This window comes from Sturnus vulgaris, chromosome 4 (assembly GCF_052056855.1).
Source record: "Sturnus vulgaris isolate bStuVul1 chromosome 4, bStuVul1.hap1, whole genome shotgun sequence".
NCBI lineage: Eukaryota > Metazoa > Chordata > Aves > Passeriformes > Sturnidae > Sturnus > Sturnus vulgaris.
This window is the reverse complement of record NC_142246.1, coordinates 12032566-12050004: the sequence shown is the minus strand read 5'-3', so window position 1 is coordinate 12050004 and position 17439 is coordinate 12032566. Positions and strand designations below refer to the sequence as shown.

The following is a 17439-nucleotide window of genomic DNA, read 5'->3' as shown; positions in this document are numbered from 1 at the left end:
TAACTACAGCCTCACATTTAGAGGTAACTGACATACTCTTCACAAAAGATTTCAGATCTATCAAGAAATCACAGTAGTCTGTGCTAACACACATGCAAAAAAAGCAATATTTTATGAAACCAACTTGATAAGTCCATCTTCAAGGTATAGGTCTGCATAGAAGGAATGGTCATCATTGATAATTCTTCCACCTTTAATGAGGAGTCGGTCACTCTGGATGAAAAAAAAAAGAAAATGTGGGTTTGTTAAATAAATAAATATAATAATGTGTTTATGATAACAAATATGCTCATATTATAAAGAAAGTCATTAATATCAAACAGTACTCTATATAAAGGTGAGTTCATGTTGATACACAGACAGTGGACAGGATAGTTTCATTGACTGTTCATTCCTGACTTGGAACATGAGACCTCATAGTCATCACAGTTCATTTTGCTCAAAGCAGAAATCACTGCACATAGAAACACTTGAAATGGCACTATATCCCCCTTTTACCACCTCATTGCACAAGGGCCAAAAGGGAAAGAGAAGCCCCCAGAAGAAACTGCCCAATACTGCAATGACCAAGCTGAGCTCACTTGGCAGCCTTGGCACCTCTGGAAAAGTAACAAAGCTTTGAATGGGTAAGGACAAGGTCATTAGAGGCTGCTTAGTCCTGCCAGGTAGAAATTCCTCGCCAGGGAAGCTCCTTTAACATCAGCTCTGCAGGAGCAACAGCCAAGGGACACAGCCCACAGCTCGTGTCTCCTGTACCATGGTACAGACCCACAGCTGAACACAGTTTCTAGCGGGCATGAAGAATTAATTGCAATCAATTTGTGATTTCTGCAGGTCAAAGGCTGTTGATGAATTGGGGGCATTCTGTGCTGAGACTGCCCATGTCATATCTCACTCACTCCATGAATGAGAACAGAAGGCAGCCTCCAAAGTTTGGTACACCTGAAATACCATATAAACACAAAGCACAAAGAGCCACTGCTTCTTGGTACTTTCTAAAGTGCCAGGAAGCAAACTTGGTTTTTTTTCCCCAAGAAGGACTGTTCAAAATATCAAGTCTGCAAGAGTTAATGTTCACAACAACTGTCTGCTTGTATTCTTTTCTATTTAAATGGTTACATTCTGTTCTCAAAAACTACATTTTATAGAAAGCAAATTTTACCAGTGCATATTCCCGAGAACCAGTATTTAAACTCTCTCATTGAAGAAGTCACACTGGAAATGCCAGCCCCCTATCACCTACCCAAAGATGGGGCAAGTCTGTAACTTCAATGCTCTTCTGGCTTTAGCTGGAGCAGTTAATCTTCCTCACAGCAACCTGTATGGGGCTATTCTGGATCTGTGCTGGAAACAGTGCTGATAACACAAGGATGTTTCAGCTATTGCTGTGCAGAGCTCAGAGAGTGAATGTCTTTTCTGCTCATCACCAGGAAAGAGACTGGGTGAGCACAAGGAATTGGGAGGGGGGATAGCTGGGACAGCTGACCTCAACTGACCCAAGGGATATTCCACACCATATGGCATCATGCTCAGCAATAAAACTCAGGGGGAGGTTGATGGGGGGAGCATTGCTTGGGGACTGGCTGGGCATCAATAGGTGGGTGGTGACCAATTGTGCTGTGCATCATTTGTCCTTCTTGGGTTTTATTAATCTCTCTTTTTTATTTTCCTACTAATTGCATTATTATTATTACTATTATAATGATTATTTCCATTATCAAAGTGTTTTCACTTTTACCCTTCCAATTCTCTCCCCCATCCCACAGTGAGGTGGGGTGGGAGATAATTGAGCAAGTGATTGTGTGGGGCCAAGTTGCCAGATGGGGTTAAGCCATGACAAGTACATAACACTTTTGGAAAGAATTTTGCCAAGTGACTGAATGCTGGAAAACTCTTAAAGCAGTCAGAACCATTTTTTCCCATTCATACACAAAAATAGCCATTTATTGTAAATTATTTCCTTGGCTCACCACACAATAACTCAGAATCTCCAGTTTGTCCATGTTTTATACTACTCTGTCCACATTCAATTCCTGCTTTAATTACAGCATGACTCAGGCATATAAACTATCAATGTCCTTGTGTTTCCAGTTTAGAAAACAAACAAGTTGATACATTCTTAATCTATAAAACCAGGACAACAAAACCAATAAATTTCTAAAAAAACTGTTCATTAAAAAGTGCTATATTATGTTATAATGTAACCTCTGTTATACACTGCACATTTACTTTTTAGCTTGTACTCGAACAATTTTGCAGGTTCAAAGCCTTTATAGCCCTCTGTATCATTCTAGAAAAAGGAAAAAGGGGAGAAACAGACATTTTTGAGGAAGAAAGAAGAGGGGGAAAGACATTTTAAATACAGAGCACAACAAAAGAGTATGTACACAGCAGGTCTGAAGCTCTTCTCCATGTGCTGCAGCAGCGACACGACCCTGGGGGGGAACCAAGGCACAGAACTATGATGATGTGTCCCCAGCACCTGCCTCAGATATTGTTACCCTCTCATTAGAGAATGGAGATGAATGCAAGTTCTCCATCTGGAATTTGCCAGAGAGGCTCTGTTTTCTCCCCAGCCTCTCTACTGTCACTTGTAATTGCAGCAGGACTTGTGAATCAGCAGCTGGAATAGCAGTAAGTTATTTCACCACGTGCTGGCAGGTGCACCTCCTCGCTAAGATGATTTACTACACTGCTTGCTGACCTGCAGGGACCACCATCTTGTGAGCTCTTTTTAAGCTCATTCAGTTGCCTTCCTAAACATTAATACTGCCCAATTACAAGAGGCACAAGCTTACTGATATAGGCAGGCAGTGTTCCCAGAGCACTGCATCTGTCACTGCTAAGGAGTCAAAAAATCTGCACCCTCATCAAGAAGTTCGACATTTCATTTCTTTAAAACATGAGAAGATGCCTAATAAGTAGAAACAAATGGAACAGGCAAGGAAAATAAAACAGACTAAAAGCTGAAGTGCAGCTCCAGAAAAATAACTATAAACATAAGGATTTTATGTTTTTACATATAGATATACATATGTAAGTAACAAAATTAGGTATTAGAATAAGCTAATCTAAAAAACATACAAATTCAGTCTTAATAAAGAACTCAGTTAGGGAGCCAGACATTAAATTAGGCCTCAGTCTATAAAGGATTACTGAACATTTAGCTACAAAGTCTCGCCTTGTACAGAATATTGGAGGGTGTAAGAAATTCTGGTAGAGAATAAAATTCAGAATTGTTGCAAGAGCAGTCCTGCACCTGGGGCTAAGGTTCCCCCAGCTGGATATAGGAAGTCATGGAAGACTAGGCTGCCAAAAAACTGTGCAGCCCCAGGTAGACTGCCAAGCCATTAGGGACAGTGCTGTGGAGCCTTGCCCAGCTGTCATCAGAATCTGAGAGATGTGGAAACATCTCTAACATGCTTCCATTCCTGCATATCAGCAAATTCAGACGAAAAAGAGTTTTGTTGGAACATCTCCCAACCTGATCTGGCAAGTGCAGACTGCTGCAAAGAGCATCTTGAGACAGATGGTGTCGATGGGCACCAGCAGCCCAGGTGAGGTTTGGGAGCCCTGAGGACACCTCAGCAGCACACTGTGCCCAACCAAAGCAGCACTGCCTCAAAAACCCTGCTCCAGACCAGGGCTGGCTTGTCCTTAACCAAAGCAGCAGTAGCCAAAGCCTGTATGTACAGATCACAGACACACACTTCCATTAATAGGCTGGAAAAATTACTCAAAAAAAATTGCTAGAAAGGAGGCACAGATTAATATTGACAAGCAATTTCATACAAATGGTTGGTCCACATGGAGTATTCATTTCCTGCTACAGCCTAAGCACAGGCTTCAGGGACAGCCACTGGAGCCTGGGTGATCCCACATTGGTTTAGGTCACTGGTGCTTGCTGCAGTGAAATCCTGGACAGAAATCTGGGCACACACATGCTCTGTGAATTGGGTTAGTCTCCTTGGGCATGCAGAAGGCTGTGCATGACCAGGGGCCATTTATTATTTACCAGGGGCATGATGTCAGGCAGACTGATTGCAATTTTCTTTTCAAGTGACAAATGTCCAGGAAAACTAGGGACCAGAGTCCTCTTCTCTCTGTTTCAGGCTAGAGGAGAGACACACTCTGCAGTGATCTGGGGAAAGCAGTGAAGGAAGGGAGTGACCTGAAGTTCCTGAACTGATCCCAGCAGTGCTGGCCTGTATTTCTCCTTCCCAGCTGTAATCCCCATGAGGAAGAACACCCAGAGGTACCCTCAGCCAGTCAGTGACCCTCAGGTGCTCTCACAATGCAAACAGCATCGGGCTCACCACTCGGCTCAGGAGGTGACAACACTGTCAGCTTTTCTAGGGTGGCTGCCACTTTTCTATTCAGCTGACAGGTGTCTCAGGCACTTGTGCCCTGCCTGCTGAGCTCCAAGGGCTCTGTACCAAGCCTTCAGTGCACTGCCTGGCACAAGAAGCTGCCAGCCCACCTCTTCCCAGTGCAAGCCAAAAGAAGCTGCTGGGACTCTCTCCTCCCTCCAGGCTGCCAAGGACAGACAGCAAGAACATGGCAAAACAGAGAAGGAGTATTACATTGAACAGCTCATAAGATGCAAGGGGCAAAAACCCTGCTCTCACTGACACAGAAGATGCAGAAAGCACACTGTAAATCCATGCTCCACGGCCACTGCAGGGTGTGGGAGCCAAGGTGTTTCTTCTCCACCCATCACCACTGCAATGATGCAACTGCATTTCTGCAATGCTGTTTGCCTCTGACTTCTTTGCCTGGCCATGACACAGCATCAGCTCAGCCACGATGCATATCTGCTGTCAGCCCTGCAGCTCCATTTTACAGCGCTCTGGCACTCCCAGCTCAGCCCACTGCTCAGTACGATACAGCCATTCCTACCACTCCCAGCCCTTCACCTTCAAACCCTGCACGCTGCTCTCCCGGGGATCTTTTTCGTAATCACAGTCTAGCTTCTCCTGCTTAACCTGGCGGCAAAGCTGCAGAGCTTAGTCTGTGACATGACAGCAATTTTCATGGCAGCAGAAGGAGATGCCACAAACCGAGCTCGTTTGCTGCAGGAGGAGGGGCTGGCTGCTCAGACTGGAGGCGGTGGCTGTCGCTCCCTCACAACTATTGTTCCCACTACAGCAAGAGCAACACGAAACATCTGTAAGCTGGTGACTGGCACACTTTGTACAAACTGCCTGTTTTGCTGGGGTTTGAATCAGCTTGGCTCAGCTCTTGTGAAGCGTGTCCACATTTTCATGCACACCAATGGCAAAAGGCCAGCAGAGAGAAGCAGCATCTGACCAACCTCCAGGACCATGAGCCTGAGCCCTGCCATGGTCCCCAGTCCTGCAGCGGGCTCCATGCAAATACAAATGAAACCAGATTCCCTTGGGCAGAAAATCACTTTGCTCTGAATTATTCGAAATTACAAACCAAATGTTAGAGCGAGAACAGTTGTGAAGAAATTTAAAATTAGCCTTTTCCCATTCACCCACTTCCCTCAGAGATAGAGGTATCTAAAAATATGCGACAAAATTCAAATAGCTTTTAGACATGCAGTTGTCAAATCTGCTTCTTGGGACTACTAAAACACAGTAACAGAAAAAATAAAACTGCCATAAAATTTACTAAACATTATTTGAAATTGGTGCAGCATGATAAAACATAATGCAGTGCAAGTTATAGAAACCACACACTTCTCTACAGCATTGATACCTATGCATTGCACACACAGGAACCTTTCAGAGAAAACAACACTTCTATGATACAAGATGGAGTTAAAAAAAAAAACGCCGTTATGTATTCTAGCCATACAAAAATATTCCAAGAGTAGTGTTTTCATCAAATAGTAGCATCTGTACAGACTGCAATTCCAATATATGCTATTACATTTTTGCTTTTCTTACACAAATGCAACATTTTCCTATTATGTCTTCATCTCTAAATCAAGTAAACAATATATTTTTAACTATTTACAGTTTGCTTTACATTTATATACAACTACCTTCAGATAACATATCCAGCATTCAGGTCTAAGTGCTGTGCTGCTTAATTCTTGGTTTGAACCTTTACAATTGCTGCATTGCAGCTTTTACCAACCAAAAAAATCTTTGCAACACTCAAACCCAGATTTTCCATGCCTAGAGGATGAGGCAACACTCAGCAGGGACCTCACCCTCTGTGTAATTGTAAGGACTTACTTGAATATAACATTGTCCTTACATCTCCAGAGCAACAATGGCTGTTTTCTCTAAAACTCAGATTAGTCAAGAGCTCTGAAGATGACTAAGGACTTTATGCTAAATAACCATTTGAAAACAGTTTAAATTCTAAATCCACCTGCACTTCAGTTCTCTGTCTATAAAGGCATGTTGTTTAAAAGACATCAGATCAAATGCAATAGACATAAAAAGGCATTAAGCTATGTTATCACACTTGTAGCCAAGACATTACTTTTTTAGCATCTGAGAGGCAGAATTCTTTGTTACTAAGGTTTTAAAGAGTCCACTGAGAGTTACAAAAAACACAGAATTCAGTTTAGAGAGAAAGTAGAAGAAACACAGGCTGATATTTGTGTTCTCCTGATTATCTAAATCTCCACAAGGAGACTGTTTGTGAAGAAACCATTTCTCAAAGGCTGAAGACCCACTGGCAAAGAGTGGAAGGAGCTCCTCTGTGCTTCCATGTGTTCCTTCTCACAGCCTTATTTCCCACAATATACAAGAGATTTACGTTTTTGTATGTGTATGGATATATTTGGCTGTCTTTTGTCAGAGCTGGTCAGATTCAGATCCAGCTGTGATAGAATGCAGTTAAATTACCTCGCTTTTAGCAAAGTACTTACAAATAAGGAACATTTTTAAACTTCATGGCAAAAGAAGAAAGATATCCTTCCCAAGAGGAATGTTTGCTTAAAATCCTTTCATAAGGATCAAAGAGCTGTAAATGGGATTTCATGAAGTACTGTTTGCTTATAGAAGATCTGCTTTTAATCAGCGGTATCCCTCCTTTTCAATTTCACATCTAGATTACCCTCCATAGGAAGTGGCTTTTAGCTAGGGTGAACCTTGAATCAGCTCTGGGAATTCCTTGTAAAACACTCCATCCTTGGGGCATCATTTTCGATAGGCCACTAATGGAGAATCCTGCTTTTAATGTTTTCTTAACAGATGCACTCTACTATATGGCAATTAATTTAGGAAGGATTATGCTGATTGTAGTAATGCTGTATCTTGGTCCATAGCCAATGTATTAATTCATCTTTATTCATTTAAAAGATCTGATGTTCTTTTGTTTCCCCTTTTGAGACCTGGCTTCCTATTCCACTGGCAGTTTCATTGCTTCACCACCCACTCTAAAGGGGCTACTCCTACAGCTACCAACTCCATGGGGATTTCTTCACTGGAAATGTCATCTTTGCTTTGATTTTAGAAGGGAAGCACAACAAACATCTTACTGGTGACAATATTCATTGGTATCAGCAGGGGTTTCATTTAAGTAGGGGCTGGAGGGTTGAAACTATTGCATCATATGTTGCTATACCCATCCCTTGGGTTATACACAGGTTATGTCAATTAAAGGGGATCTCAAAATCCCAGCAAGCCATTCATAGGAAAGTTTAAACTTGGGAAGAAAGTAACAGTCCTTTACAGCGTGGCTGACTTCTCCGGGCCACTGAACTGAAGAAGTGTTTTGTCTAAGTTCTAATCAGAAACTTGCATCGGGTTACTGGGACATATCTGACTTGGCACCAATCACAGTCAAAATCCAGCTAAGATCAAATGGAATACCTTCTCTGACAGAGCAGGTGGATGCAAGGGAAACAGAATAGTAGCAAATGCCTTTAAGAGGATGTTAGCAATGATAATTCATGATCAACTAAAGGCAGTGGATACCATGTGTATTGTTTGCACTCAGACTCTTTATGCTGTCATGTTGTACCACATATCTACTTTTTCTGCCACTGAGAGCAAGCTGTGATGCTTGCTGCCTCACCTCACATGGTATCAGTCCTGGATCCCCTTCCACAGCTGCTTCACTCTGAACACTGCCTACTCCTATAGCCAGCCATCTGAACATACCTGGGTCCTCACTATTGCACACAGGAGATTTTACACTGAATGTTGACTTCACTGAAGTCAGCAGGAACATTTATTATTCATAATCAATAGCTTACACCTTAAAACTCATTAAGACATGGACTACAGATGAAAACTTTTGTCTTGTGACAAGCAAACATAATCCCAAAGTATCTCTGCTTCAGGGGACAAGGCCACCATCTGTACATGTAGCAAGATTAGAAACCCACAAATTATTTTTCTGCTCATCTCTATTCCTTCTTTCTCATACAAAAGCATTTATCTCTCTCATATGTACAAAACCCAGATTTATCTCAACTAACTCCCAAGAGCTTCACAAGCCAGTGGCCTCTGCTGGCTCCTTCAAATGAAAATAGAAGTTTCACACTTTTGCCACTCAAATAATTCTTGATTCTGAAAGAAATGGCAGAAAAGCAGACAACAGATCTTGATCTCTCATCAGAAAAGTCGTTCATTGGCAGTGGTTGCTCTCAGGAGTTGCAAGAAGATTCAGACAGGCACCTCACTGCATCAGATGTCTTCCTAGACAGCCACTGTCCCCTTTCCAAACCTGCCCAGCTTCCAGCAAAGCACAGCTCAGTTCTTTTTAATGGCACCAGCTATGATGCTGAAAACATTGATGCCCTGCTGAGGGCACGGACTGATGAACTTGCTTTGGCAGTTTAAGGAATCACTGCCCCAAACCCTTCCTCTGTCCCTCTGCCAAAGGTTTCAGTCTCCACAGAAATGTCCCCAGAAGGACCTACTCTGAATGTAATTTAAGTCACCATATGGAACTGACATATGGAAAAGTGGTCACTTTTTCTCCTATAGAAAAAACAAAGGAAAAGATGTGCCACAGAATCATGAAAATGATGGCTGGAAATCCAAAATCTTTTACTGAAGCAGCTAAAGCATCTCCAGAGCTGCCAGGCTGAAGTCCAGTCAACCACACAATGTGAATTCACTTATGTTCACCGACAGATGAGTAAACTGAGAGGGGACAAGTCTGTTAAACAGGTACACATGGGAACATGCAATTTTGAGGATTAAGCAAATGTTCAAGAGTAAGAAGGTATCCAAAAGTCCCAGGCCTTGGTGTTTAAAAACGGGACAAAAAGTGCTGTCTAAATCAGCCAAAATCCTGCACCAAGAGCAGAACAGTAACATGAGGCAGTGTTCCCATGCCCAGCACTCAGCAGGCTTTTCAAACACCTCTGGCAAGTGACAGAGCAATCTGAGTGTAGTTTCACACACTGTGTTAAACCAAGGTGGATGGAACAAAAACATAATCGGGAGATATAGAATAGATCCAAACCTAGACAAGGACTTTGGTCCACCATTCCAGGTACTCACCATGTCCTGCATCTGTAGGGTATGTCACCCTTGGTGTCCAAAATGAACTGGCTGGCAGCTCTCACACTGCTGTTGTCTCACACCAGAACACCACACACTAACCCAGTACTTTGTTCAGACCAAAGAGAAAGTTTCCATCCTGAACCAGTGTGTCACACAGAGGAAATCTAGATGAATGTATTTTTTCTCTCTCAAAGTATTTTGCCATCTTCAACTGAAGCCTACTTGCTTCTCATCTCCTTTCATACCAATTCTAAAGGTAACAAGTAAAATTATCCTCTGCCCACTCCTCTGAATTTCTTCAGTCTCTCAATTTTCTTGCATCTGCCTTTTTTTCTCATGTTGTGCCAGATCTTCCCTTTTCTTGTTATGCTCAGTAGTGAGATCCTTCCTCTGTAACACCACCTTTTTGTGCTCTGTCTCCCTGTGCCTTACAGTCTGCCAGCTCAGGACCAGCAGTGCCTTTCTCCACTTATATGACAGCCCTTGGACTATACCCAGAAAGATGATTCCCTTTTTTTCCAAGGGATTCGGGCACTATTTCCCTCTCCCAAATGCCTCCTTGCATTTGCTTTGGTGACTAGCTATTCTGCCTTTGCTCAGTAAAATTCTGTTCACACCTCCTCTTCACTGAGCTCACACAGATTATGTTTTAATGGTGCAGTTGCTGCTGGAACAAACACGTCCTGTCACAGGCATTTAACATGCCACATGCCTTTTTTAAACCACGCTACAATTCTGAGTTCATCTAAGCTCAGGCCTTGCTTGAAAATTGCCAACCACTACCAAAACACAGAAGCCAAAATAATTTGTAACAGGTATTCCCATGTCATAATCTCCATTGATTCCTTGTAATATGCTGCACAAGAGGAGTATAACAGTGATGTTAAAAGCAATGGGCTGGGGGGTATATCCTGGAAAATCTGATCTGCATGAGAACATCCTGCACAACCGAAGCACAAAAGATTGCCACCTCATGCAGAAAAACACCTCGGCAATGGATGTGCTGGCTGTCCATACTACAAAGGCTGGGAAAAGTGCTCCTGCACTCTTGGCCAACCCTTAAATTATGCACACCCTGCTACTTCCCCAGCTAACAGTCCCAAACAAGTCGTTTAAGACCACCTGCCAAGGACTTCAGCACAGTGCAGAAGACATGACTGAAGTGCTTATACCTACTGATTCAATGCATTTCTATTATACATCCCCACACTGTCTTGTGCTTCAAATGCAGAGGTGATTCCCCTTCCACAGTAGTTACACAAAAGGGCCCAGTTTCTCCAATCTGACTTCACAACTGAATGGCACCTTACACTGGCACAGTGCTGGTGCTCCACTAACAGCAAGCCTGGATGCTGCATGTGATGCATAACAGGCAGCAGGACAGCCACAAATGAGATAAAATGCAAGAAACGTGAATTTTCACAAGCTGAAATGGAAAGGAAAAGGCAGATGAAATGAAAAAAAACCCGTGCAGATCAGTAAATGAGAGCAGGGAGATGCTCAGTGCCAAAGAGGGCTGGTGCAACAGTGTCTTTATCAGGAGCAGTGGGAGAAGGGAAAGCAGGAATAAAGGTAAAAGAGGTGCAGGGGCTATCAGTCAGGCCCTGTGGTCTGAAGGAGTCAGGAGGGAGGCACAGTCAGACTAAGCACAAGGAGGAAGTTGTGCCCATCTGCACCAGGAGCAGCAACCCAGACAAAATAGCACAGGGTTGTCTTCCCAAGAGTGGTATCTACTTCCACACCAACACAGGTGAAACCAGCTGCTGCCTCTTCCTTCACAGCTCTTGATGCTGCAGACCTGATCCCAGAGGGAAGTTTTGGCCAGGTACTGACTGCAGTGCCTGTGGCTGGATGCTGCTGCTGGGTGTTCTTGTGCCCTCAGGACAGCTCCTGGCCCCAAGCAAGGAACAGGTGGTACTGGAAAATCCACAAAGTATCAGCACCCAGGACACCGTGAAAAATTAGTTTCTCATTTCTCCAATGAACCCAGGAGCTGGTGTAGCTCCAAAAAGCAGAAGTGTGAGTGGGGGCAAGTATTAAGAACAGCAACAAATGACATTTTTATATTATTTCATCATCACTGTTGTTGCCTACTTCTACAGAGCTATCATATTTCCTTAGAGCCCAGGAGACTTGAAGCTACAATCCTCAGTGGCCCGATGAAAAATCCGATTTACAACACTGGAATGGGGCTTCAGAAGATACACACTGATACATCTTGTGCGTTCTTGTGGGACAGGCAGTGTGTACAAGGTCTGACACAAAATGCCTGATTTGCTTTTGCTGGAAGAGCAGGGCCAGAAGTGTAAAAAAAAAACAAACCAAAAACAGTCCAGCCCTGATGCCTGCCAACTTCTCCAATGCTAATTTATGCCTTTGATTTGGTCACAAAACTCAACAGTAATATTAATGAATATTCATTTATACTAGCTTCAGCACATCCCATTTCAAAGAGAAAAGGCCGAGGTTTGGGCTTTCGTTTTCACAGCAATCCTCTCTCTAGGACAGAGAAGAAATTTTGTGAGAAGTGATGAAATTAAAAGGAACTGTTGATTCTAAGGCAAAGACTCATAATTCTTCCAGATTCTCATTCTACTCCAAACTGGTGAGCAAAGAACTAGCTATGGGTGGGACCCTCCTACACTCCAGCTGCAAATGAAGATTGAGCCATGCACAAAGCACCTGACACTCACCCAGAGGGTAGCCGGGGCTCCCCCAACCCAGACACGCCCTGAGTAACTCTAAGTCACGCAAGGCATTGAGGAATAAGGTGAGAGGAGCCATCACCCAAAAAGGCACTGCAGCACCCAAGTTCAGCCTTGGCCACCAGGCACTGCTGCCTGTTGATAGTGGAAACCTGCATAAATGCAGCACTTTGGTATCATAAAACTCAGCTTTTAGAAGGAGCTTGTTCCCCTCCTGATCAAATATTTTGGCTGAAGGATGCTTTTATTGTACACGGAGAACACCGCGAGGAGCTTACAACCTTTGTACCGCTGGCTCCACTGATGCTGTTAACAGCGGGTTTGCTCAGGAAGGTGCCACACCCACCAGCCCGCTCCTGCAGCTACCGAAACTTGCCCCGCGTCGCACCGTGCCACCTTTCCAGGGAATGCTCCACGAACCCAAGCAGTCTTGGAGCTCACCCCGCATCCCCGCTCATCTCTGCCTCAGGTACCACAGCAGCAGTGACCCCATCATCCACTGATCCAGACCCCAAGAGGAAAGCAACAACCTGGAGACAGGTGCTGGGGAAAAGCTCGCTCCGAGTGCGATTTCCCCCACCACACCCCTATCCGCCAGCTCTGCCTGTTCTTTATCCCAGCCCCTATATCCCCAGATCGTGTGTATTAAGGGAAAGCATATGCTATATCAAAGGACCCAGGTCCTTTCTTTCCAGCATGGAAAGCACACCCTTTTGTAGCTCTGCTCGGGTACAAAAGCATCTAGCGGGAGACAGGCACCGATAAGAAGAGGATGGTTATGATTAACTCTTTGACTCCTGATTCCCACCACGCCTGATGCATTAATAGCGCGCAGAGGTGTTGGTGCTGGCATCATGGCGCTCTTTGATTTTCCACGCTTCTCCCCACGCCCACGCTCGCCCACCTCCCATTTCTCCGCACCCTGTGCCTCTCCCCAGCCCACCGCCCCTGGCCCGCCGAGGCTGCGCTGCCCGCTGCGGGGGGCGGTGGTAGGGGCACGCCGTGCTGCGGTGGTCCCCTCCCTCTTTTGTTCTGCCGAGCCCGGCGGCCGAGCCTCCCCGGCCCCGGCTCCTCGGGAGGGCGGTACCCCCGGCCCCGGCCCCGACAGCGCCGGGACGAGCCCCCCGCCGGCCCTCCCTCCCCTCCCCGCCCCGGGCTGGAGCGAGCACACAGCTCTGAGCCCCAGCTGGGCGGCGGGCGAGCAAGGGGAGGCAGAATGCAGTAAGAAATAAAATAAAAATATAATCACGAAATTTTACAATGAAATAAAATAGAATCAGTCCTCGCCCAGAGCTGCAGCGGGAGGAGGACGGGCGGGGCGGCCGCACCCCGGCGCTCCGGGGAGCCCCGGCCCCGCAGCCTGGGGGCTGCCCGCGGCCCCGGGCACTGCGCGCCCTTCCCCGCCCCGCGAACAAAGGAGCGCGGGCAGCGCTCGCTGCGCCCGGGGCCGCTTACCGTTATGTGGGGGATGCTCTTCTTGCCCTGGTAAGACATGTCGGCTCTCCCCAGCGCCGGGAGCACGCAACGAACCCGAGGAGTGAGCCGAGCCCAGCGGAACAACACCGGCGGTGCTGAGACGAATAATAATGCGAAGCCCGGTCGGGTGATGGGGCGGGGCGGGGGCGACCCGGCAGAGCGGTGGAAAGGGGGTGAAGTTCCGTCGCCCGGAGGAAGGGGAGCCCGGCAAACCCGGCACCTTTTTTTTTTTTCCGGCTGCAATCAAACAGGGACGCGGCTCCCGGGGGGTCGGCGAGCGCTGCCTCTGCCGGCGGCAGCAGCGCCCTCCCGGCTGCAGGTCGGAGCAGGATTCGCTCAGCGCAACCCAGGAAGCGTTTCCTTCCCTCCTGTCCCCCACCCCTCCGCCTGGCCCCCCTTCACAGCCCATCAATCCAGCCGAAGCCTCCCTCCCTCCCGCACCGGCGCTGGGAAACGCCGCCCCGCCAGCTCCGCCGCCGCCCCGCTCGCACGCTGAGGTCGCCGGCAGGATCCCACGCGTGGGATGCCGCAGGGTGGGGACAGGGGATATAACCCCCGGCGGAGGGTCCTGCTGTGCTGCACATGGCAACGGCACCGCCTGCGCCGTCCTCACGGCATGAAGCCTGATGGCAGTGCTCTGCGCTGGCCCCATGGCACGGTCCCCATAGCACTGACCCTGATGGCACTGCCCTGCGCTGTCCCCATACCACTGATCCTGATGTAATTGCCTTGCACTGCCCCTGATGGCCCTGCCTGCTCTATCCCTGATGGCACTGACCCAAGTAGCACTGCCTGCTCTGTCCTCATCACCATCTCTGACCCCAACAGCCCTGTCCTGCTCTGCCCTCCTTGTCACTGCCCCATTGTCACACACCTGCTCTGTCCTGTGCCCGTGGATAATATGGGCATGGGGGATAATACAACCAGGCCAGGCCAGGCAGATGCTATATGAGCAGCTGCTGGAGAGGTAAAGTGGCTAGTTGAAACCCTTCTGTCTTTTCTCTGTCTCACAGAATGCCTCCCTCCATCCATGGTGCTGGAGTGTAAAAGGCACTGCAAAGCTGTGCCCAAGTTAATCCCCCCCAAGGACAGACACTCTGGGGCTCTTAGCACACCCATCCCTGTGATACACATAGATAGAAGACATTAAGCACCCAAGACACATCCCTGACACATCTTCCCAGAAATCATTGTTTGAAGCTTGTAAAAAACTCTGGATGCCACAGCACAGGGGTCACATGTATCTGCTGCTTACCATGCACCTTCCTAAACCAGTGGCCAAATCTTGCCTGCTTTACCCCTAACCTCATCCTCACCTCACTTCAGTCAACTCTGCAAGCACAGTGGGATCCAGAGAGGTAGTGTGCAGTGTGTGCTCTCTACCCCAAGTCCCAGGCTGAACTAGGAAGCAGGGAAAATGGGGAGACAGTACCATGGATATGCTAGAAGATGGGGTGTGCTCTGCCTTCCCATTGCCCCAGGGTCCTGATTGAAAACTCAGGAGTTCAGGTGAGCTAGAAAAGACTGCACTGCAGCTGGCAGCCTCTGAAGGCAACCCTAGGGTCGTTGCAGAGAAAGCAGCAGCATCCCAGGCACAGTGTCCCACCAAGCCCTGCCTGCTCGCTCCAGTGTCCCACCACAGCAGACACCCACGGGGCTGCACCGGAGGCCATGTGGCACCTGCACACAATCCCCAGGCCAGAGCAAACCAGCACCCTATTCATGCTCAAATCGAAGAGGGGTGAAGAGAGTGAAAACTCTCAGTTCAGCCTGTGGAAAGAGCAGATTGCAGACAAGCCAGAGAGGCTCCAGGCAGGGTACTAAGGAACAGGGTGTATCCATGCAGAAGCATCACTGCAAGGCCGCATTTCTTTCTAAGGGGAAATCAATGACAGCCCGGGATCCCATGAGAGCCAGCCCCCCGGGTCTGCTTCCAGCCTGCATGCCACCGACAGGGCTAAGATACAGATGCACAGCCGTCAGGGACCGGCCAGCCCACCGGCTCACTTCTTCCTTGAGCCTAGTCCAGGCTGCAAACCCAGGGGAGTGGAGCCCGGGGCAGAGGTTTCGGGCGATCCTCCCGCCTTCCGCGCTCCCTGCCGGGGAGACAATGCAGGCGCAGAGGGAGCAGGGGGTGCAGGGGCAGAGTCAGGGCAGATCCTGGGGCTGTGCCTGGGACAGGCTCCGCGGAGTTTCCCCGGCGAGCTCGGGAGTGCAGTGGGACCGGCTTCGTTCCGGGGGGCGGCCGGGAGGCGCTGAGGGATCCGAGCTGCCCTCCAGCCCCCCGGCACGGCAGGAAAGGAAACGGAGAAAACTCATCGTCATCACTTACAAAGGAAAACCATTTCTGGGGTCGCCCTCTCCCGCCCCCGCTAAGCTCTGACAAGTGAGGTTGTTCAGGGGCCGGCCGGGCTCTTCCCAGAGCATCTGCGTGCCCGGGAGGAGGGGGCCGCGCCTCCCCGACCTGCCGTGCCGAAACTCCCCCGCGAAGGCGGCCCCCAGCCCCCTGCGCGGGCGAGTGGGGCTCTGCGGCACGGCACGGCACGGCACGGCACGGCACGGCACGGCACGGCACGGCACGGCACGGCACGCTTGCCTCGGTACGGCAATCTCGGCTCCACTCGCTCAGCGAGCGGGGGCGGCGGCTCCCTCCCGCCCTGCCCGGGCCCCGCTCACCTGTCCATTGTCCTGGCCCTGCAGCATCTCCTTCCCCATGGGGTATTTGATCTCCACACCCGGGGTCTTGTCCTCCCGGTCTCCCGGGGAACTGATGACGGAGCCGGAGATCTCGCTGATGTCGCTGGCGGTCTCGCTGTAGTTGTCCCCTCCGTCCAGCATGTCGTGCCGGCTGCCGCTCCGCGGGGTCCGGGACCCCTTCTTCCCCACGCTGTAGGCATCGAAGTCGATGGTTTTGTTCTCATAGGCCCCCTCCACGGAGGCGAACATTCCCCCGTATTTCTGTCGCGGTGTCTGGGCTGTCGTGCCCGGCCTAGCTAGATACACAGGCAGGTCATCTTCTTTATTCCAGTTCCTCTTTCTCTCGGCCATTCTCGCTGCCCGGATCTCTCTCTCTCTATCTCTCTCCCTGCCTCCTACTTCTCTGCACCTTCCACTACCGGGATAGGCTGTTAGTGACCATAAAAATGAATGGATGGATGCAGTAGCGGCGGAGCTGGGTTGGCTGGTGGGATCTTTCCCTTAGGGAACTGCAAACGTTAACCTCCCTCCCCCACCCACCCCCCCGGAAAAAAAAAAAAAAAAAAAAAGAAAAAAAAAGAAAGAAAAAAAGAAAAATAAAAGGAAAATAAAAGGAAAATAAGAAAGAAATAAAGAAAGAGACAGAAATAATTCCGAGCGGGATTTAAAAATAGCCGTGTTAGTAAAGAGCACGTGAAAATAAAGTACAAAGAGCGGAGCAGAGAGGGTGGCAGAGGCAGGTGATTGGAAAGCCCCTGACGAATGGGAAGAGCAGCAGCGATTCCCCGAGCAGGGACCGCAGTGCACAGCTCTCCCGGTATAGAATGATCCGGGGGGCGGGAGGCAGGGGGAGGAGGCAGGGAGGGAGCCCGCCGCATGCACACGCGGCCGGTGCCAACGGGGTCCTGCCTGCGGGCGGGCGGACGCCGCTCACCCGCTGCTGCGTGGCTTCGGGGATGGGAAAAAGGGGAGGCGAAAAGAAAAAGAGAAAAAAAGAGAGAAAAGCTCCGAACCTCCCCAGCCCCCCCGAGCGAGCCGGAGGGAGTTTCTCCCACTTTGCTCACTCGCACTGCCCCCGCCCCTCTCCGCGGGAGAGGCTGCGGCGGTGCCCGGGC

General features: G+C 48.5%; 1 protein-coding gene across 2 annotated transcripts in view; it reads right to left on the bottom strand.

The window, feature by feature from the left end:
* The window catches only part of CRMP1 (collapsin response mediator protein 1), a 50009-nt gene extending 32858 nt beyond the window's left edge, over positions 1-17151 (bottom strand). The window contains exons 1-2 of one of the 2 annotated variants that reach the window (XM_014895349.2): positions 16304-17151; positions 125-213 (exon numbers count right to left, since the gene is read on the bottom strand). In XM_014895349.2, coding sequence (XP_014750835.1) covers positions 125-213; positions 16304-16675 — 461 coding nt within the window. In that variant the 5' untranslated portion in view covers positions 16676-17151. Of the gene's footprint in view, positions 1-124; positions 214-13606; positions 14030-16303 lie in introns of those variants that run through there. The other variant, XM_014895350.2, reaches the window with a different exon arrangement.
* Between the last annotated feature and the right edge of the window lie 288 nt (positions 17152-17439).